This window comes from Centruroides sculpturatus, unplaced genomic scaffold (genome assembly GCF_000671375.1).
Source record: "Centruroides sculpturatus isolate CEXI.00-Female unplaced genomic scaffold, Cexi_2.0 scaffold81, whole genome shotgun sequence".
NCBI lineage: Eukaryota > Metazoa > Arthropoda > Arachnida > Scorpiones > Buthidae > Centruroides > Centruroides sculpturatus.
The window spans coordinates 65,550-89,766 of record NW_019384371.1 but is presented as its reverse complement, the minus strand read 5'-3'; the positions used below and the strand labels follow the sequence as shown (position 1 = coordinate 89,766).

The window sequence follows — 24,217 nt, the reverse complement described above, 5'->3', positions numbered from 1 at the left end:
AATTATTTTTCATTTTTTAAAGTAATTTAATATGTTCTGCAATCTCCAAAATCATCATAATAATACTGTGTAAGATATATATTAAAAATTACCTTTGAATTATGTAGAAATTTTCACAAATAGAAAAAATTTATTAAAGTTTGCTGGAAACTGCTTACAACAACAAAAAAATGATTTGAAGAGAGTTGAAAATTTAAAAAAAAATGAACTTACATCAAACTTCTAACTTAAAAGGTAATTTTCATTTTTTAAATAAAACATAATACAAAATAGTATTGTAAATTTTTATAATTAGATTTTAAAAAGCAAAGATGGTCAGTACTCTGATCACTCAATTTGATTCTTATTTTAGTAATGAAAAGTCTTGCTACCGAGAATGCCCTTTCCAATTCAATTGATGTGAGTGGAATTCTGTCTTCTCTTCAATGCATTAAACACATGTTATGTGTTTTTTCACCTGTAGCCTGAAAGATTTCTAGTTTGTTTTTGAGATTGTAGTACTTCTTTTGCTCTCTAGTATTCTTGATTTGTCTACCTAAGCTGCTTTAATAGAAACCTCAAGCTTATAACCCAATAATTAAGCAGTTTTAATAATCAGGTTTATGAAGAAAAACTTCATACTTGCAGACTTCATACTCATTTGTATTCTTGCTGAATTTGCACAACCTGGCATTATGCAGTTATTGAAGCTCAGTATGATTAAAAATTAAGACAGCATAAGCACAATTATTCCAGATATTACAGGTTCTGACAAGTAAAGAATTTTCAGTCTTGCCACAAATAAGCCGCATATTGATTATTGACTATTTGTGACATGCCATAACAAGCAAAAATTTAAAAACCTAGTATGTTTAAAATTAATAAATACAAATATATTCTGACTGTTTATGAGTTAATTATACTTTCTATTTGCAAAATGTCCTCAACCTTAACACAAAATAAGAAAAAAGTGAATTTTTAAGAAATTTGCGGGATTTCCTGAAACAAGAAGAATTTCCTGGGTTAAAAAAACAACCAGGATCCCATTTGAGAAACCCTATCTGGGAGTATGGAGTCTTAAGCCGTGGTCTATGACTTCCTTTGTTGTATGGCAGATCTAGCTGAAACTCTGTATGACTGGGGTCTCCGCCTGTATAATGGCGAGTCTAGCCATCGTCTTCTATGGCTCTGAGTATGTCCGTCTGAGACTCGATCGTGGATCTAGACTGTAGGCCGTTAGGTAGCTGGTAGGTAGAGCTTTCTATGCTATGGGTATGTCTGTCTGAATATGGTGAGACAGGAGACTTGAGTCACCTGCTTCTATGGTGGAGTCCGCCCCAAGTCTTGAGTTCGAGCTCCTTTTAGCCTCCTTAGGCTTCAGGTGATTGGATGTTTGGAGATAAAGTTGCAGGTGTGAGGTAATAGGTAAGCCATCGATGATGCTAAGATGTCGTTTAAATGGAGCAGATAGTGTATTATTGGGTTCGAGACACGTTAGATTCATCCTGTTTACTCGGTCGAAGGTTGACATTCCCCTCTTTTAACAATAGATTGTTATAATGTCTTAACAGTTGTTGATGAAAAGGATGACATTCAATAGTTTTTCTGTGTGAAAATGGGGGTCTATCAGTTATAGATGTTAATAGTATTGTAAGCAGTAGCAACAGCAGCTTAACAGTATATGATATAAAAAGATACAAAGAAGAACACAGAATTGTGAATAAACAAAGATCTGAGCTTCCTGGATTGTTAACAGTATAAGATAAACACAGTATAGTCTGAAAAATAAAAAATAATCTTAAGCCAAGTGCACTGAAACGTGCAGTGGAGTTGAAAAATTACACTGGAGTTCACACAGAAACAGTAAGATCCTGCAGGAAAGTGGACATAATGGTAGACTGGCTAAAAGAAAACTTTTATGTTAATCCTTTGATAAGTAGTCTTGTAAATATACAGTTCATGATACATGTGGATATAGAGTAAGTATACAGTACAGCGTTGATTTTCCGAATCAATTGGGGACTGGGGTTGTCCGGATAACTGATATTTCGGATAACTGATTTACGTACGAAAAAATAGTTTAACGTATCCGATGTCGAAATTCTTCTCCGTTGCGTGTCGCTTCGCATTGAATTTTCGTCTATGTTAAGCCTAACAAAGACTATTGTATTGTTAAAAATTATTTTTTTATTTTGTACAAACAAAATAAATATATTGAAAAATATAAAAGTAATAAAAAATTATACTTCAGATGTTAATTTAGTATCAAAAACGTAAAATATTTGAGTAGCCCAAGACATAGCCTAAGATTGAAGCGCCACAGCACTGGCGAAAATTTATATTTGCCAACTGGAATTCTTTTGGATGATTGACGTTTCGGATGATTGACTTTCAGAAAATCGACGCTCTACTGTATATATATAAACTTTTTTCAAGTGCATCTCATTGTAGTATGCTCATATATTTATGGACAAACATGAAATGTTACAAACAGCTATGAACATCTATTGACAGGATCTAAAAATTTTTTTCCACATAGTTTTTGTAAGTTTCATCAGATTTAGCATAGAATTTTCTAGCATAAAGATAAACATAGCATGCAGTAGTCATTCACACTCCTGTCTCCTTCTGAATAATTGGAGTTTTTCAAAACAGTCAAACCAGAAGCAGAAAATATTGCCTAGTTTAGTTAAAAATATAATTAGAAAATGAGATATTAAATTTTTTCATAAATTTTACATTTTTTAAGTGGAGAATTAGCAAAGTCTCTTCTATGTGGCCTATAGAATTGAATTCATTCTCAAAATTTGATTAAATGTTGTCATTTTGTATTATGTGAGATGAGAAAATTAAAAATATAATTTGCAAAAAGCACAAAATTTTGTGTAAAAGTTATCACACAGGAATACACTTGATGAATAAAATAGACTTTATTTTGTACAAAGGAGTAGATATTTAAGGCTATTTGTTCCTCTTCAGTCGGTTTTTGTACAATTGTTATTATGAAATAACATTTACATGCAATTGCTAGAATAATGATGTTTAAAAAAAAAAACAAGTAAGTAAAAGGAGTAAACGAGTAAAACTGTAAAGTTAATATTTAAAAATTGCTAAAAACAAAAAAAAAAAAAAAAAAATCGCGTTTCAATTTAACAATAAAAATAAAAGAAAAATTATAACTTTGAGTTTGAAATACTAAAAACTCCAGAACAAAAAAATGTTTATGGATTATTAAAACCCATATTTTTCTCAATTTTATATTTCCAAGCCGTTGGTAATGCTTTTGCATCTTTTGCATTTAGGCATCTGTCCCTCATCTTACTTCTGTAAATCTCTATTTTCTCCATTTCCATTGCGATGGAAGGTGAGTGTCCCGTCCTAACAATCTTGGCTTCATCCCATTTGACTACTGATCCGTCTGCCTGTGCCATACTTGCTAATATCGTACTATTCAGTTTTTTATTTATACTATATTTGTGCTCCTTTAGTCGTACTTTCAGGTTTCTTCTGGTTACTCCGATATACTCTTTCTCAATACCTAATTGTTGGTTCTCAAAGGGTATACTGTATACACCCGGNCTTTTAACCTTTTAATTTATTTATAATATATACTAGTTATACAAAGATTAAAGCAGATTTTACGTTTTTAAATTATACAAAGTGTAACCAAAAGGTACGTCTATATATCGTTTATGTACTCATTATTTTATGTAAACTCTCTACTGTTATAAGTTAAATATATATATTATATTTTAGTTGACTGAAGAGGGGCAAAGCCCAAAACGAGTACAAAACAATGTACCGTATCAACTAATAAAGGAATTTGATGGAAATTTGCCATGTGTCTTTGGAATAAAACACAATACTAGTGTTTATTACGCCACAAATATAAAACAGGACACGGTTTCAAAAAGAAAATCAAAATATTACTTTGTTTTACTTGCTTGTTTTTTTAAAAACATTGTATTCCAAATGTCACACATAAATGTTATTTCAGTATTAATAATTGTCAAAAAAGAACTGAAGAGGGACAAATAGCCCGAAATGCATATTCACTACATTGCACAAAATAAAGTCTATTTTATTCATCAAGTGTGTTCCTGTGTGATAAGTTCTACATAGCAATTTTGTGCTTTTTTCCAAAGAACACAGAAAGAATGGAATGCAATCAACTATTAAAAGTGTAATAAAAAAATTGGGGTCTACGATTTTATTTGAGATATAATGGGTCAATATGACAATGCCCAAGGTTGCAAGCATGAACACACGTAATTTTCTTATTCTCTTTTAGGTCAGTGGTGATGTCACTGCCATGGTAGTAGCAAGGATCACCACAGATGGCCCCAAATAATAATATTGGCTCGACAAAGCTTCAACTCAATTCTTAGTTCATGTTCAAATAGAAAATAAACAGTGACTAGTTTATAAACTAATTCACTCTGGGAGGAGAGGAAACCACTAATAAACCATTCATCAAACAGAAAAGCTTGCCTATCAGTTTGTAAAAAAATATGATGGATAAAGAATATGAGTACTGAAAGCATGTAATATTTGCAGACAAAAGCAAATTTGATATCTTTGATTCTGAAGGTGTCAAGCTTTGTTATGGAGGGAGCCAAATTGCAAACTGAATAAGGAAACCTTGTGCTAACAGTAAAACATGGAGGAACAAGTATTATGGTCTGGACCTGTATAGCAGCCTCTGGGGTTGGAAGACTTGTGTCTATTGATGAAAATATGAATGGAGAAGAATATTTAAATATTTTAAAACAAAAATTGAAGACTTCTGCAGAAAGCTAGGTATCCCAAACACTTTCATATTTTTATCAGAATGATCCAAAACACAAGTTATAATGTTTGACAGTGACCGCTGTACATTTGCCCAAAAGTGACTGGCACGTCTTCTGACCTAAATGTAATTGAACATTTATGGAATGAATTAGATAAAAGCGTTCAAAAACATAACAGTTTATAGAAATAAACTTTTTTAAAAAGTGCTCTCAAACAAGAATGGTCAAAATTTGAGGTGTTCATCAGAGAAAACTAGTTAAATTAATGTCAAACAGACTGAAAACTGTGTTAGAAAGAAAAAGCAAATCAACAAATATTTACTGCTGTGTATAACTAATTTTTAATGTTCAATAAAAATTATTTGTCTAATGACTTTTGTTAAATTTTGTTTCTCTACTTTTTTTCTAAATTAGAATCCTTAAATGAAATAAATATATAATTTTTCTTGTTCTTACAAACCAAATAATAAATTTTTCTCAATATATCCAGAAATTAAAAGTTGTTATAATTCTTCACTATAATCATCTATCTGATGACTTTTATGAGTCACTGTATATACTGCTCTATATGTAAACCAGTAACATCTCGTACTCATACTGCTCAACACACTGCTATTTCACATCATTCTATAACCAGTAATAATCTTAAATTTCAATCCAAAATTACATCTAATTTTAAACTTAAACTACCCAGGGCTTGTTCAGAAATGCCAACCAGCGAGATTGATCATCATTCAAAAACATTGCAATGATGCTTCAGTTGCAACCAGACTCATCAATCTGGAAACATGGTTACTTAATACTCAAAATGACATTTAATTGATGAAGGTGGATGAGGGTTGTAATTTTAAGTCAAGCACTTTCCAAAAGTATGAAATTATTTATTTTAAAGAAACTAAATAATTATTAAATTCTGCATATATACAAAATGAAAACCTCTAACTTCCAATTTCAGGAATTTTCCCTATTATTAAGCATCCCTTATAAGGTTCACTCAACAATTTTATTCATTCATTATAGTCTATATCAATAAATCTCTTTTCCTAATAACCTTGTCTTTTATTAATGCATATACTGATGATATTAAGATTGCTAATTTTTGCACACAATATTACAATATTTAAATAAATACCTAAAAATCACTTAACTAGTTAATAAACATTTAAAAAAAATCAAAATCATGATTTTTAGCTTTGTTAAATCTTTTTTTCAACATTAGCATTCACAATGACAATCAGTATCTACAAATTCTCTCTTAAGTCCAAGATATAGGAATAACAGCCAACTCCAAACACATTTGGCTCATACATTGATGAATTAATTTAAAATATCCCTATTTTTCATGGTATGATATGATATGAAATTTGATATAAATTTTCCATATTTAATATCATACTGTAAAACATTTATTAAATTAAATATAGCATTAAATACATAGGCCTATCTATTATTCCAACAAACTTTGTAGATAAATACTATTAATTAACATTAAAAAACTTAAAATTATGTTAATTTTAAGTTTTCTAAATATTTATTTCATTATCTTTAACACAACATATGCTTCACAATCCTGAGAAATATTGCTATAAATAACATGTGCACAATGTTTTGGTTTTTTTACTTATCAATGTTAAAAGTTTGTATGTTCACAGATGAAAGATAATATCCAGATCACAATATATATTTAATTTTCAAATTATAAAAAATATCTGTAAATGATTAAATTTTAATGTCAATATTTATTATATAAATTTCTAGTTAAATTATCTTATTTCAATCTTATGAAAATAAATTACAACTGATAAACTGACAGCTGATTCATTAAAAATAATTTTACGGTAGTAAAATTAAATTAAGATAATCATTTACAAATACAGATTTTATTTAAAAACATTAAGTAATAATTTAAGTTTTTATAATTTTTTTGAAGTGAATAAGAGGTACTTATTGGTTAGCAGGGTGCCAGTCAATTGATGCAATCTAACTCTAACCTAAACCTAAACCAAACCTAACCTAAAACCTAAACCTAACAAACCCATATGGGAAATCCTCTCCGAACCAATTATGAACCGAATATATGCGAGTTGGATCGCATAAATTGACTGGCGCTCTGCTAACCGGAAAGTATCAAATGAGATTTTATAAATTTTCCAGTAAAATTTTCATTTGAAATCATTAGTAATGGTAAATATCGAATGATATGAATTAATGTCAACTGGCATAAAGTGAGTTTAAACAACAAATCTAGCTACAATCACTTGCTCTGTAAAAACTGTTACACAATTGAAGAGATACGAATCAAATAGCCTTAAAATATTTTCAATTTTTAAATACTGAATACATGCAGGCATCTAGGGTCTCAATAGACAAGAGAAGTATAATTACACCTCTGAATGAGAAGGTTGGGATCTTATCGGAACTACAGACCATATCCATAGGAACAAAAAAGTCAACAGAACCACACCTTTACATGCGATATTTTGCAAGATACAACCCCCAAAATCAGCCTACTTCCAGGTCGCGTGTGATCTGGAATCATGTCACTCCACTAGGACTAGCATATTTAACTATTTAGCCCAGGCAATTTGAATAGCCCATTTGACTATTCTCAGAGTAATGTTATATAGTTTTAGGGGATGTGGGACTCACCCCATATCACGCTGAGGTGCAAGCAACAGTGAGTACCGAAGTGCACAACTACACACAATGTGCCGGTCAAGAAGAGTGATAGCAAGCCATGACCAACACATTGAATGATACAGAGAATGGAGAATAGGTAGTATACTGTTTCACAGTAAAAACTGACCTTCAGAGGTAAATCTTGCAAAGGGTTGCATGTACAGGTATGGTTCTGTTGACTTTTTTGGTTCTACAAGAGGGTCTATAACTCGAGTGAAAAATCCCTTATTCAGAGTTCACATCTTATCAAGAGAGACACAAGACACTGCCTTTTTGAAGCTCTCGATATATTAAAAATAAAAGTTGTATCATATTTTTTTAAATAATAAAATTTGAGAAAAGTTTATCCTAATATGCAAGAAATATAACAGTAATAATTTGTAATTAGGCCCAGGCCGGGTAGACTCAAAGGCTTTCCCGCAATATCTACCGACGTCAAACGATACATCATAACATTTAGTCACTCAAAATAATCCCATCAAGCGAGAAATGATATCATTGCACGTCATTTGAAATTTCCCAAAAATCATTTTCGGAGCATTTATGGATATTATTTGAAAATGGTATTTTTGTTAGAAAAGTTTAAAAATTTTTAAATGCAATCATTTGCATCTATGTAAATGTAATTATATAAAAAATCTTGAAGGCCATTAATAATTGCATCTGTGAAGATGTCAATTATTAATTAATACCCTTCAGGATTTTAAACACAACATTAATACTTCGAATTGCTATAACAAACAACTTTTGAATGTTTCTAAAACAGAAAATCCATTTGTAGATATATATATTAAGGAAAAATTAATTAAAAAACTTAAATTTTGCCTGAGGCAACTCAATTCATTATTATTAAAAAGATTTATCAGATAAAATAATATAAATATTTAACTCACCATCATCATAATTCATCGTTCGAACAGAACGGTGACGAGACATATTGATAAATAATGTTCGTACAATGTTAATTCTATAACTTTATCACGTCCACATTGGTTTCACGACGAAATAAAAAAATAAAAACACTTAAATAGCGCCACCTGGAATAATATATATATAGCGAGAAATAATTTCGTTTAATAATACAAAAGTTGTTTTGTAACGAAATTTATTTTATTTTTATAATAAATATATTTTTTAATTTTTATATTACTAAATAAAATTAATATTTAGATCTTTATACTTTATATCGTGCAGCTTTAATGTGCAGCACATTAAAGCTACATTCTACCTTTCAAACCTAAATTAAGTTTACGCTTTACTAGTCATAGTACGCTGTGAATCGTTTTTCAGTTTTAACAACCAGATATACAGACAAAAATAAAAAGAAACCAACACATACCCACTCTACATTCATCTAATACGAATGACCCTTATCGATACAAACCGGCAGCATTACGGGCTCTCGTTAAAAGATCATATTTGTATTGTAGTAGTGTACTGTACTGTACACGAAGTCTGTCATGTATTCAGAAAATGGCTAAAACCCTGGGATAATAAAACTAACACGATAACAGGAGTGATTAGACTATCGAGAATCACGGAGTTTACTTTTAACAAGAGCGTGAAGAACATTAAGAAAGAAATGGCAGACCACAAAGGCTCTAAACTACTTTTCAAAGGAGCACCAACTACAGTAGACTCCCCTATAACAATGTTGATAATTTCATTTTATATGAATTCCATGTTGTACGAGTCACTTAGATTTTACTAATATAATTCCATGTTGTACGAGTCACTTAGATTTTACAAATACGTTCACAGCCCGGCCACGAGTCACTTAGATTTTACAAATACAAGTCACTTAGATTTTACAAATACGTTCACAGCCCGTGGCCTGGCTGTGAACGTATTTGTAAAATCTAAGTGACTCGTACAACATGGAATTCATATAAAATGAAATTATCAACAGTGTTATAGGGGGTCTACTGTATTTACACTATATTAAGAAATGACAAAGATAAGTTAAAGAAAGAGTAGAAAGCGGGTGTGTACAAGATACCGTATGAAAACAAACAATTAGGAATAAAGAATTATATTTCATTCACCAAAAGAAATTTGAGAGTTAGACTTAAAGAACATCAGTATATTGTAAAAAAAAAAGGCCTTTGCAGTACATTACTATCCCAGATGTCACAAGCTGAAGGCTCTACGGTAAAATGTGATGGGGCAGAGATAGTTAAGACTTTACATTCCTCGACATTGGTGCTGAACACTGAAAAAATTGAAAAATATGAGTAGGTTAGAGGATAAATGTATTAATGCAAGAGATGCATGCGGACAGATTACCATCAACGTGGAAGTTCATTGTAAAGAAAGAATCTTCTTTATAGAAACACTTAGTTACAAAAATATATTTCGGTAAATGTGGTACAGTATTTAAAAATTTACAATTCTAGTTTTAGTTTTTACTTCACTCTTTTATTTATTTATTTATTTATTTTTATTATTATTTTGATTAGAATTTTAATTTTCGTATTACTTTTATGAGTTATTGGATGTTACATTTATACTAAAATATTTAAAACTTTAATGTTCTATATTTATTGTATTCTATTCTGGAACAGTTCCAAAATAGTAATGGCGTTCCAAAAGTATGGCGTCTGAGGATGGCCTATGCATTAGGCTGAAAACGTTAGTTTTTTTCAGCAGTGGCGAACTTTTTTGAGCCCGCGTGCCATATAGTAAGCATACTTAGCTTTAAAGATGTTTATGCGTGCCAAAGATTTAGACTTCAAATAACGATATTTAAATAAATTAAACGAACATGCTTTAATTAGAATAAATGTAAAAAAATCTGACTGAAAAAAATGATAAATCGAAATCGTATAAGTTACGTACCACTTTGGGCACGCGTGCCATAGGTTCGCTACCCATGGTATATAGCAAATGTCTCAGCATTCGTCGGAATGTTCTCACGATTAAAGCAGAAAGTCGGCATTCCGTTCAGCAGTGGAAGCATGCTTTTGCAAATGAAGAATATTGTTTAAAACGCTGGGGCATACTTAACATTATAACCGTGATTTTCATAGCTCTAGCGTCACCTATCAATGACTTTTTTTTTACGAAAAACTTATTTAAATGGCGAGCGCATCACCTGAAGTACAACACGTGATGTCAAAATGTTTTTTCGAGCAGTACAACACGCTCAAGAGCAGTTGAGAGTTTTTTAACGAACATTAGTGACATTGTCTCAGTGCCGGGCTGCAATTTTTAATCATATTTTTATTTGATTTAAAAAACAGTATATGCTCTCCACCTCAAATTAGTCTTGCCCCTGTACATCATACTTTCCTGTTAGCAATAGAGTCGTACCGGTCATCTATCTGCTTCCAGGGGAAATTTTTTAATTGAAATTGACTTCCCGTCTATACCAAAAATTCACATAGTTGATTTGGACCTCCTGCCCCTAAGCTTTCCACATCTATCTAACACCGTTCTCGAGATTAAAGGACAGACAGGCAGCGACAGGGGGAATTTATAGGTCTACAATTTTTCAAATTGCAACCCAACGACCCCGTATATTTTTGTATTAAGATGCTATTAATATCGAGAACAAATACAGAGAAATGAATTAATTTATTTTAGTGAAATCCAAAATGAACATAATTCATTAACACAGATTCTGCATATTTTACTGAAGGATGAACATGACCTTTTTAGATATTATACAATGCATATTTTTAATTTCATATATACATAATTCATTCATTTCGTATCATCAGCAGTTTTTTTTTAAATCAGTGGAAGATGAAGTCAATTTGTTTCATATTTAGTACAAATTAATATACATAAATTTTCGAAGATGCTAACAAAATATATGACTTACATTACTTGATAATTATTAGAAACCCATTTTTCTCAATTCATTCTTTGTACCATGATAAAGATATAGCAATTAGGACGAAGACTGATCTCTATTTGGAAGTAGATTCAATTTTTTGTAAGCACCGGAACGTGTAACCAATGTCCCGAAAAATTTTGCTGGATTATCGATATCATCCACTTGTCGTGAAGAAAATCGAGTTGACATTTGACGAACGTTTCCTCCTGCTACAGGAGATATAGGTATACTGATCGGTATCAAAAGTTTCTCACCACCCTCAATATCAGATTTTTTATTAGATGCACCATCCACAGCTTTAACAGAAACGGAATTCACTCCTTTATCTGTTGAATTAATTGACTGATTATTATGTTTTCCTTGCTTTTTTCTCGGTTCTTTCGTGGCGCTTTTTTCACTGTTTTCCGCATTTTTCACCTGTTTACTGTTTATTTTCTCTCTTCTACCGTTCTTATCCAGGCATATGATTAACTTTTCCAGGCCTGACGTAGTACATGTTATATTGTGTGATTTCTGTATATGAGTACGGCATTCTGACTTCTGGTAGGATCGATAAGAGCAATATTTACATTTATAACGAGTCCAACCGACGTGAATGGCAGCGTGACGTTTTAAATTCGAAAGCGAACAAAACTTTTTATGACACTTTAGACACGAAAGTCTCTTACTGTTAATTATCGATTCCAATTTCTTACCGTTTGCTGAACATTTCCTTGGATTCGAATTAGTATTTACTTTATTCGCTGATCGCCAGTTCAACGTTTGGCTATTTATAAAATCTTTGTTAACCTTCTTCTCGATAAATCGTTTCGGTCTCGTAACTATACTTGATTCATTCGAACTATGCGAATTGATAAAAGTCTTAACAAGTGGCTTATTTTTATTCTTAGCACAGAACTTTTCGTGATTGACCACAGAAGATCTATGATTAAAAATTCTACTGCAGTTCGAACATTTATGTAGAACCTGATTTACTTCACGACTTTGTTCATTGCCCTTATACATATCTTCGGACTGGCCATCTTCGTTCATTTCCAAAACGTCCTCATCGAAACACTTAAGAAAGGCACGTTTTTTAATAACAACTCGTAATTTGCTAATTTGGTCTTTATTTTTCTTATGGACTTTGATCAAATGTCTAGTCACACCCCATAATTGTACAAAACTAGTATTACAAAAAGGACACGGATAATACCATCTTCTTTGGGAATGTAAATTTACCATATGAAGGTATAGAGTTTTAAGCGATGTGTATCGAGTATTGCATACTAGACAACTTAAAGATTCGATATCACAGTCACTTCTTCCAGATAATAATTTATGTCTACTGTAATTAATGCCATACTTTTTATCTTCGTACGATGCGGATTTTGATGAATTTGTAACATTTTTTGGTATAATGACGACTAATTTTTTTCCAGGTTCTTCCTCTTTTCCTGGATTATTCTCTTGTTGGATCTTACCATTTTTATCATGAAGCTGTTGAAACACAGCATTAGTATTACCCTCGATTGGTTTTAAATATAATATTTTTTCGTCTTTTTTCTTTTCGGGATCTTCTTCCAATGACGCTGAAGAATTCCTCTCTTCCCATTTTTGAAGTTTTGTCTCTCTTGATTCTTTTTCTGCGGGAACAAAGATCTTTGGCGAAGAGGTTCCAATGGTAGTAAGTGCATCATCTTCGTCTTTGACACTTACTTCTTCTTTATTGCAATCAATTTCTTGACTTTCGATTTCTTCATTACTACTATTATCGGATGGTTTTTCGGGAAGGACAATGACAGTCGATTCGTCTATTTCAATATTACTAAAGAGTGTCATAGATTCACAACAGTGTTTTTGACAATAAACTCTCTTGTGAGAAATTAAATTTGCTAAACTTCTGAACAGATTATGGCAAATCTTGCATTCGTAAATTAAATTACATTCATTCAATATAATATCTTTTATCTCTTTAGTTCCGATTTGTAGACACTTCAAAACTTCACGTACATTTTTTACTCCAATGTTAATTGGTCTTTGTAAAATCGATTCGTCATATTCTCGGTTATCATTTTTCTGTAGTGAATCATTGGCTTTTTCCATGAATACTGAAACAAAAGAAAGAATGAATTAAAACTATGAAATCATTAAAAAACGTTATTTACAATTTATAACATATAAATTTGATTAAAATTTTCTTGATTTATAGAATGAAACAACAACATTAATAATTTAACATTTAGAATCTGAAAAAATTACTGCCATGTTATACTTTCGCAAAAGATTCATCGTTGTAATTCTGTCGTCTTAAAAAGTCAATTCTCTATCATTATCAATATTTGTGAAGAAATGTGCAGTAAAATTCGTTAATCCGACACCTAATAATCCAAACGTTCGATAATTCGGCACTCTCTGAAAAGTAGTTGTTAATTCGCAACTGTTCGATAATAACCCCGCATATTAATGTTCCACATATGTACTTTTTTCGAATCGTATGTATATTCGTATGTACTGTACAGTGTAATCATACGTACTATCGAATTTTGCAAAAATACAGAAATGCCCGACAATCCACTCTGGTACTGTAGGTGCCAGATTAACGAGTTTCTGTTGCATATTAATTCTAGAGTTCCGAAGGCAAACTGAGCAAATTATGTTTGAATCTGAATGCCAAGAACAAAAAAGTTTTCAAAACGTTAGTAATGAACTTGAAGCAATCAGCCAAAAGAGGAAACAAATTTAACCAAAAAAGTTTAAAACTCAATCTTAAGTCAAACTATTAGAAGCAGATGTGAAGTGTTAAGTGAAGTGAAAGTTTTCAATGTAGCTTGTCAGTTGATAATTATGAAGAAGTATAAGAAACGAGGGCCTTCGTATACTGCATACTTTTAGTATTTACAAATTTCCTTTGCATATTTTAATCTAAATTATGACGAGGTAAAAGCTTTCAATGTTTGACAACACAACACTTGGGCGATCTGCCTGGGGGATGTCTGCTGGGAGGTCTTTTTAAAGGAAACTGGCCTATTTAGGCGTTACAGACGTGGAGAAAACCCGGAAAACTCCACGTAGCCAGCCCGTCCGAGCGAGGCGCGAACCCACGACCGAACTCCCAGTGTTCAGGGTACGAAGACCGCTTGGCCACTGGTGGGCCAAAAGCTTTTAAACTCTACACGATTTTATATATAAATATATGAATTCTGTAAACAATTACTTAGACATAGAATTCACATACACAAAAATAGCACCAAGCCCAGATCAAGTCCCATGGAAGAAACTATATATAGTAGTATATTGTTAAAAATGAAACATGGTGATATCAGACAAAAATTTCTCGTTTTATAGTATTTTATTATTATTGACACTTCTATAGAATCGGGGATAAACAGCGTTGCATTGTCGCAATTATTTTCCAGACAACGAAAGTACAATCTTTAAAAAAAAAAAAATAAAACAGATTGCAACCGGATCATATTCGAATTTGATAACAAGTCGAAGTTATAGCGTTAATTACGATGCAGAATTTAGTTACTGTTACACCAAAAATTTTCGATTTATTCAGGTTATGTTACGTAATTGGTTCCCAAAAATTCTTCCGTTCCTCATTACATAATTTTAAAGTATTTTACTTAAATTTCGGAAAGAAACGATTTATTATTTTCCATTTACGCAGTTTTTTCTGTATGGGATTCGTTCTAGATGCGGCTTACAAAACTATGCAGGTTTATAATAAATTATTAATATTTAAAACAATCATAAATATCTAATATAGATTTAAACAAATTATTAAGCGATCTATTGCAATAATTTCATTAATAACTAGGAGTAAGTGAATATTAATACAGTAACTGAAAAATTTCAGAAAAGAGCTGAAAGTATGTATACCAGCTGTATTTGATATCTCAGGTCATTTTCCAGATATTAACAATTTTTAAAAAGTTCTAGTTTTTGTGTATAAAATACATATTTTCCCGAAGCAGTTTGGTTATATTATTACAACATACTATATATGAATTTTATACATTTTACAAATATAAGAATTTAACGAATTTCTTGCAACTTATTGGAGAATACGATAATTAATATTCGAATAATTTAAAATCGTTTGAAAAATTGAATATCGAATAATAGTGCCGATTCTATAGAATACGATTACCGAGAGGTAAGATTTGATATTTNAAATAGCAAAGAAAAACCTTTTGATAATTGAAAAGTAAAATAGTTTTGGATACTATAAATTCTAATGTACTTGCAGTCATTAAACAAGAGTACTTAACACATTGCACACATACTCAAAGCAAATAGGAAAAATCTGCATGGTATGTTACATTAAATAATAAACAAATTTATAATATGTAATGAAAATATATATTTTATCCTGTAATCCTTCAATGAAATATTCAAAAAATAATATAGTATAAAAAAAGATATACTAGAGATATAAAATCATTGTAATATACAACTTGCAGAACTGGTAGAGGAGATAAATATATACAAATGATTATGTTTGTGTATACACATCACGTGGTAGCCAGTTTCAGACTGTAAACACCAGCATCCAGCTCAAGCCATAAATGCTATCAGCAATGGTTTGCGGCAGCCAAACTTTTGAAAAAGTGTAGAAAATGCATCAGAGACAACAGCAAGCTGAATATTACCAGGTTAATGGCTGGGAAACAAGACCATATCCTGAAGCTGTGTGACCTCGGTTTGTCGATGCATGCAGTTGCCATACGTGTTGGACAAGATGTGAGTACCATCCTGCGAATTGTGACATAATGGATGCAGGAACATCTGTGAACACGCTGAAGAGGGAGTGGATTTCACTGGTGTATAACAGAACACCGAGACCAACAGATTCACCAAACATCCCATCAGGACCTGTTTGCCATTGCAAGTAGCATCTGAAGTTGCATGTCACCATCAATGAGTGCATGTGTCCACCCAAACCATTCACAACAGGTTGCATGAAGTTGGGCTGCATGCAGGGCAGCCAGTAATTGGGTGCCATTAACTTGACACAGGGCTGCATGCTTGGTGTTGTGTCATCAACATTGCAACTGGACCACTGAACAGCATCAGGTATTATTTATTGACGAATCCCGCTTCTGTCTGTGGAGGAATGACAGTCATGGATGGATGTGGTAGTATCCTGGGGAACACTACATGCCAGCCCTTTTCCACTGAGCATCACACAAGGTATCATGTTCAATCAGCAGACAGCTCTGGTGCATATTTCTAATACTCTGACAGCAGACAAATTGTGGGGCCTTGCTGGGCACTATGTCAGGCCGCACCTGACATGGTATTTCAGCAAGACAATGCCTGACTGCATGCTGCATGGCAAACTTTCATCAGCCTGAACAGAATTCACATCCTTTCTTAGCCAGTAACCTCACCAGATCTTTCTCCCATTAAACACCTGTGAGACCTCGTCCAATGTGAGATCACTGGGGACTGCTGCTACATATCATAGATGACATGCACACAATAGTGGACAGCATGGGAAGGGATACTTCTGACAACTATTAATTGCCTCTTTGATAGTATGCCTGTGCAGGCAATATTCATTACTGAATAAACAAGTGTCTGCTGCATATCTTTGTTCTTTTAATCATTTGCATATCTCTGTCACCTCTCACCTCTACCAGTCCATAAATTCATAAATTTTCTGCTTACTATTTTAAAACATGGAGTTTTTTGCAAATTTCCATGTTTTGAGACCTCCTGAATCCAAAACAGTCAAAAAAATGGCAAAAAGAATTCTGTGGATGTGTGTGTGTGTGTTGGAGTCTATTTCACTTAATATTTTAGGATGGGGTAAAGAATAAAAAATGAAATTTGACATGGTAGATTGTATATGAGGGGCATTGATGCTATTAAATTTTGGTGGTTAAAGGTTGAGGGGTGAGGAGATAGAGGGGTGTCATATCTCAAGAGAGGTAAAACTTAATGAAGATTTTACTTGTTATTAATAGTTTTTTTTTATAACACTTATCCCTACTCTCAAAATTAAGCTTTTTGCTATTGTATAGTAAATAAAAATATAAAAGTTTTTAAAACAAAATCTCATAACAAATGGCACCACACACAATTTTGTTTACTTTGCTTAATAATACAGAAGTTCTTTTTTCAAATAAAAAGTCATAATAGCTGGATAAGTTATGCAACTCATTATTAGACTTTTTAATATGATGTTAACAATTATACTATATGCATATTATGAATTTATATCATTTAATGTATACTGTAATTGCATTATTATTTTCAATATTACCTGATCAAATCCAAATATCATGGCACAAGTTTACAATACATGGTCCTTTTATTATTACTATCAGAAAATTATTAAATACAGCAGAATTTGCTTATTATAATTGCTCTGGGATATCTATATTGTAACAGTGACCGAACAGAGCTGTTGCTAAAGGGACAACAAAAAAGCTAATCCCCTTTGTTGGCAGTGCCTATATGCAGTATATACAGGATTCCTACTCAAATTTTTGTTTTAATTTCCATGACTTTCCCTAACCAACTTTGTACAAATTCCAACCCTCACGTCCCTTACAGCAGGGATGGGCAACCTGCAGCCCACAGTAATATTTTTTGCAGCCCACATAAAATATGAATAAATACAGTATATCAATTTCCCAGCTTAAGTAAGTATGCAGCAAAAATTCAAATGTTATTTTCTACAACTTATGTTTGTGAATAGTTTTTCTACAAACAATTTAGTAAAAATTAAAACAAAAAAACTGGCTAACAGACACATCGAAACTAATTTAAAGCTAGCAGTTAATAATATTTAACCAAATATTTTCGATATACAGTGGGTGGTCGGTTAATGAACATAATCTGTTCCAAGACTTTGTTCGCTATCCAAATTGTTTGTTAACTGATTATTGATTTACCAAAGGTTTTTATGAGAATTTGATTAATTCATTCTGGAAACTCCAAAAAATAAAAAATATATACTTTCTTACTATGTTTATTTATATGTAATAATAAAAATACATATATACATACAGTCTTACAATTTTATTAGTCATGTTTTTCTGTTTGTGAGGCGTTAAAGAATCTATCCAACGTCGATTTCTTTTCTCATTTCTTCAGGATTTTTCGGAAGTAATTAATAGTATTGTAATTGTAGAGATCCCCAACCCCATTAACCTTATTCTGGTTTGGATACCACTTGGATGATCGTTGTTCTGACATCTTCCCACTTCTTCAAAAGATCTTTAGTAGCATATGTTGACATTGGTCCTCTTTTGTCTTCCTCTTTTTCAAAAGAAAACACATCTTGCTGAGTTTCTTTGTGTTGTTCATTTGAGAGTTCTTGGAGTTCTTCTGTTGTCAGATCAGTTTCAGGTTCTATTAGGAGCTCTAAAATGCTCTTTATTTCTCAAATGTGATTTTCATTACTCCATTAGCAGCTTGAGACTTCTTGATATATCTTTCATAGCTAAGATTGTGCCTACTGTAGACCTGTTCAAGCCATACTGCCTAGCAACATCAGACATCTTNTATTTCTCAGATGTGATTTTCATTACTCCATTAGCAGCTTGAGACTTCTTGATATATCTTTCATAGCTAAGATTGTGCCTACTGTAGACCTGTTCAAGCCATACTGCCTAGCAACATCAGACATCTTGTGCCCACTTTCTACCTTGGCTATTATCTCTTACTTGGTTTCTACGACGAGTACAGTTCTTGACATTCCTCTTTTTAGGCTCCATAATATTATCAGTTTCTTTTTTAAATAAAAAGTTCAGAAAAGCATTTACAAAAATTCAGAGAACAGAAATCAACTAGCCCACAAAAAATTATTTAAATGCTAGGCCTGAATGAAATTCAAAAATTGGTATTAAAACGTTAAGGAATATCTGAATGGACAGTTAAACGTTCACCTTTCATAAATAAACCCAGACACAAAACTTAACAAGTGCCCGTCCAACAGTCTGGCGAACACTATAAAAATTATTTGTCAGAAAGGTAAACAAAACGCTTAAATTACAAGGGAGAGTTTCAAAATTCAGAGGAATACTATCTGATTGGTATCAGGTTGAGTGTCGATGTTGATGTCTCCTGTGCTTCGAAAGGTTTCAAATTGTTACCTGAAGACAAGGAAAAATCGATTGATATTCATTATCCGAACATGTGTTCATTGTCCGATCATAAAAATCTTTCGTGAATGTGTTCGTTATCTGATTTGTTTGCTATCCGAACTGTTTGTTAACTGATCACCCATTGTACTTTCTTACTATGTTTATTTATATGTAATAATAAAAATACATACATACACAGTCTTGCATTTTTATTAGTCATGTTTTTTCTGTTTATGGGGGTTAAAGAATCTGTCTAATGTCAATTGCTTTTCTCTCTTCTTCAGAATTTTTCAGAAATAATTAATAGTATTGTAATTGTAGAGATTCCCAAGCCTATTAACCTCAACCTGGTTTGGATGCCAATCTAAGAACGTTGTTCTGACATCCTCCCACTTTTTCAAAAGATCTTGGATAGCAGATATCGGCATTAATCCTCTTTTTCAGAAGAAAACATATCTCACTGAGTTTCTTGGTATTGTTCAATTAAGAGTTCTTGGTGCTCTGTCGTCAGATCAATTTCGGGTTTCATTATGATCTCTTCAATGCTCTTTATTTCTCAGATGTAATTTTTGTTACTCCTTTAGCTGCTTGAGTCTTCTTGATTATACAGTATCTTTCTTAGATAAGATTGAACTGTGGCTTACTGTAGACCTGTTCAAGCCATACTGCCCAGAAACATCAGATATTTTCTGCCCACTCTCTACCTTTGCTATTATACTCTCACCTTTCGAAAATAAAAACCCACGCAAAACTTAACGAGTGCCCACCCAACAGTCTCGTGAATGCAATAAAAGAATTGTTTCTGTCAGAAAAATAAAAGGCTGGAATTACATGGGAGAGTTTCAAAGTTCGGAAGAATACTATCCAATCAGTATATACCAGGATGAGCATCGATGTCAAAGTCTCCCCGCTCTGAAAGTTTTGAATTGTTGCCTGAAAACAAGGGAAGACCAGTTATTTTACGTCGCTTCTCCTTGTGTTTATTCTGTGAGGTGTTCGTTGTCCAAACAAAAATCTTTCACTAAAGTGTTCATTAACTGAACTGTTTGTTAACCGATCACCCACTGTATTATGTTTACATCAGTTCCAGAAGCTAAATTAAGTATACCTATGCTAATTTATAATTATATATGAATAAATAATTGTGATTTACTGACATTTTTTCCCCTCTTTTCTCTTGTATGCAGCCCAGTGTCAGTTCAAAAGTTTTGAAATGCAGCCCTTACATAGAAAAAGGTTGCCTATCCCTGCCTTACAGTATGGCACATTGACAAAATAAAACAGCATTTGACTTACTATGCAGATGTGTTTTACTTCTCTCCAACATTTTAATTAGTTATTTTTTCTAATTAACANTATTAGTGCCGATTCTATAGAATACGATTACCGAGAGGTAAGATTTGATATTTTAATAAAAATTTATATTTTAAAACGTGAATATTTAAATAACAAGAGTTATAGATACATAAACAGGAATTATTATAGAAAATCATCTTAAAATTTCAAAACACTTATTCTTATAAGAAAACAAAGTTAGAAAAACATTTTGATAGAGAAAACAATTTATTTAAATAAAAAAAAAAAAAGAGAGAGAGAGACTAATTTGGCCCCATTTATCATTAGACCTTCTAAAAATACGAAAATAATTACTGAATAAATAATAAAAGCAACAATACTTTACTAATTTCAAAAAACAGGAATTTAATTTTTATGTAATAAAATAAGCAAATTATTATATAACTCGAATTTCAGAAGTGTTTTTCTATAAATTAAAAATTCTATTAGTAATATTATAATAAGAACTCTTGAAGAATTTAATTAAAATAATGTATATTCAATACTTAATTAACTTGACAAATTATAATTAAGTTATAAGTGAGAACATAAAAGAGTGTAATTAGAATCCAAAATAGAATTATAAAAACTGCTAACAGATTAAAAATTTAGTTGAAAACTGATAGGAAGACAGATACATTTAAGTTCAATGAGCAATTATTTATTGTGACATTGTCACAAGCCAGGTTACAATTTTTAATCGTCTTAATTTAAAAAATACGTGACATCCGGCCCGGTCAAGACTGTGAGTTAATATACAGTTAGTCGGGGCCTAGAGCCCCTAAGTCTTCCATATCCGGTCTGAATTTCCATCTATCTAAATACGTTCTCGAGATTAACAAAGGACAGATAGACGGTGAGAATGTATAGGTTGACAACTTATAATTTGAAAACTATAGTCAAATTAACTTCAAGATATTAACTGTTTTCAATTGAAAGATAAGATGCTTCCCATAATTAAAAAAAGGCAGTCATTTTTAAGTAAAAAAAATATTAAAATCATATTCGACCAATAAAATGAGTTTACATTTTTATCTCAAAGGCTTTATAAAAAATTATGAGAAAAGTGATATTCAATAAGTTCCTGTAATAAAAAATTATTTATGAACATCCAATAGTTTTTTTTTTTGTGTCCCAAAAATATAAAGGCAGTGAGGTAAGTTCGTTCAAAATAAAGACCAGTAATTATAATTTCTATCCAAATAAACAAATTACTCATTGGAGGCGCATATTTGCCTAGCCCTAGTGAACAATTAATTCGTTAATTTTTGTTGTGATGAAATCCGTCGTATACCCAGAGAAAAAGGGGCAAATAATCATTTTGAAAACTGGAAGAAAGTCAAATAGAGATAATACCAAGCATTTGGGAAGATCTACAAATATTGTTGACAATTTTGTGTTAAAAGATAATAACTACAGTATAATGATTATTAAAAAAAAAAATGACATCCTGTATATTACAACCATTTTTAGAAAGTTTGTAATAAAAATATATAAATCATTTTCATTACTTAAACAATTATGAATAATATTTTACACTTTTAAGTGACTGCCTTTACAATAATGGGACACATCTTAAATCTTTTATTCTTAATTCATCTGTTTCTTTTAACGTAATTCTACATGTTACCATTACTTTTTAAGATTTTATTATACCTTAATAGATAAAGTATGAAATCAAAGATGTCGAAGACACAGAAAAATACACATGCTTTAATAGACTATGAAGAAGCTCAACCATGTTACAGATGGTGCAATCCCTTTTCCTGGTATCCATTTTATCCTTTATCCAGTACCATGCTTTTCTACTCTTTCCAGCTCAACTGCATGTGTCAGACTATAGTCCACTCATCTAATACCAATCGCTCCATAGAACCTACAATCGTGACTTCAATGCAATATTTTCAGTCAGTAAACAGCAGAGCGATATCTCACATTTATTCTTTCGCCGGTTATTCAATAAATTCCGGTTTAAACCAATATCCATGTATCTACCCGCGATATCCGTACTGCGGTTATGTAGTTACGGTCAATGGTACCATTAGTGTCCAACTTCAACATTATATTCGAGTGGATATCACCGTGGACAAAGCGATTCGCCTAGTAAATTTTCCGGGAAAATGCGTGGCTGCTATGAACTATTTTGATAGCTGCATCATTCATCCAATTAGTAAAATCTTACAAGAACAAACAACAGTCAATATGGAAATCGGTAATCGCTTAGCAAAGTTTTCGAATCGTGGAATTACGTTTACATCGCTAGGACACAGTCTTGTATATTTAGTAGATACTTCGGGTACAAAATCCACATTCGAATATTTTCGGAATTTGAACTATGATTTTTCTCTCGATGTATTTTACACAAAATCCATTCATGGTGAAGCTGTTATGAATGATTGCTTTCTCAAAATCGCAAATTCCGTTCATCGATGTAATAGAAATGGCGATCAGATGTGGATCATTGCTGGAATTTGTATACAACAGAATTTGCTGGGAGATGTTTGCATAACGCATGATTTTGGAAGAAGAATCATGCGTACTTCACCTACGTTCGGTACCATATCAGTGTCAACACCTTATATTTACATGGCGGCCGGATGTGATCCCGAGAAATACGTCTTCGTGCAGAGAGGACAGCAGAGATTAAGTTCTAACTTACGATCTTTTACAGTGAGAAATGGAACACAGAAAGCTGGATTTGATAGCAGAGGAAGATTGGTTCTCAGTTGATTGAGATTATTTACTCTCGACTTACGAATTTATATAACATGTTCTATTATTTAAAAATAGTTAAGAATAAATTTGTAACGATTAAAAAATTAAAGAGAAATACAACTAAAATGCATTCTTTTAATTATTTTATAAATTAACTAGAAGATAAATCCGACATTACCCGGGCAAAAAATATCATCATACATTAACACGAAAACCATATAAAGAGTTTAGTGATTTAAATTAAAGAGATCATTGTCATATTTATCGCGATACTTGATCAATGAAATGGTACAATTTCATTGATCAAGTAGACAGGAACTGAAAATATTATATCTAATGTTAATTCTACCATTCGCAGCCGAATATCAAATGGTAATTTGATAACGAATCAAATTTTGCGAAAAATGGATCAAATATTTAAACTTCGGCACCCTCCGAAACCCCTATTTTGCGCTAGCTAATAACTGTATTATGTAATTTTCAGCAACTTAACATGCGGGCGATCTGCCGAGGGAAATTTGTCCCTATTTAGGTGTTACTAATTTGAAAACCCGAAAAACTCCGTGGCTAGCTCGTTGGCGATGCGTGAACCCACAATCAACTACCAGTATAAATTTCGACTCCATGCAGATGAGTGTTATGTACTACTCATAATGTAGGTCTACTTCGCACTATATCATATAGTCGCAGTAATTAAGTGAATGTTTGTTTGTTTTTTAATTATCCTTTTTTGTACAAATTATATTTAGGTTTATTAAAAAAAAAATTTTTTTGCCAATAGATGACACGTA

The 24,217-nt window shown here is 31.9% G+C and overlaps 3 protein-coding genes across 6 annotated transcripts in view; 1 reads left to right on the top strand and 2 right to left on the bottom strand.

Moving 5' to 3' along the window:
- LOC111614785 (HBS1-like protein) overlaps positions 1-8,485 on the bottom strand; it is a 52,926-nt gene extending 44,441 nt beyond the window's left edge. Inside the window, exon 1 of the mRNA XM_023356149.1 lies at positions 8,342-8,485. Within this exon, the coding sequence (XP_023211917.1) occupies positions 8,342-8,384 (43 nt within the window). The 5' untranslated portion in view covers positions 8,385-8,485. The remainder of the gene's footprint in view (positions 1-8,341) is intronic.
- Positions 8,486-11,101: 2,616 nt separating this feature from the next.
- The window catches only part of LOC111614747 (zinc finger protein 800-like), a 70,138-nt gene continuing 57,022 nt past the window's right edge, over positions 11,102-24,217 (bottom strand). For 2 of the 3 annotated variants that reach the window (XM_023356116.1, XM_023356121.1), the window contains exon 3: positions 11,102-13,379. In XM_023356116.1, the coding sequence (XP_023211884.1) occupies positions 11,344-13,374 (2,031 nt within the window). In that variant the 5' untranslated portion in view covers positions 13,375-13,379 and the 3' untranslated portion in view covers positions 11,102-11,343. Of the gene's footprint in view, positions 13,380-15,156; positions 15,185-24,217 lie in introns of those variants that run through there. The other variant, XM_023356126.1, reaches the window with a different exon arrangement.
- On the top strand, positions 15,293-23,552 carry LOC111614768. 2 transcript variants are annotated; one of them, XM_023356137.1, is made up of 2 exons: positions 15,293-15,433; positions 22,376-23,552. In XM_023356137.1, the coding sequence occupies exon 2, from the start codon at positions 22,383-22,385 to the stop codon at positions 23,439-23,441; it is 1,059 nt and encodes a 352-aa protein (XP_023211905.1). In that variant the 5' UTR covers positions 15,293-15,433; positions 22,376-22,382; the 3' UTR covers positions 23,442-23,552. The 2 variants fall into 2 exon arrangements, with proteins under 2 accessions (XP_023211905.1, XP_023211910.1); XM_023356142.1 differs by lacking the exon at positions 15,293-15,433 and adding an exon at positions 20,737-20,769.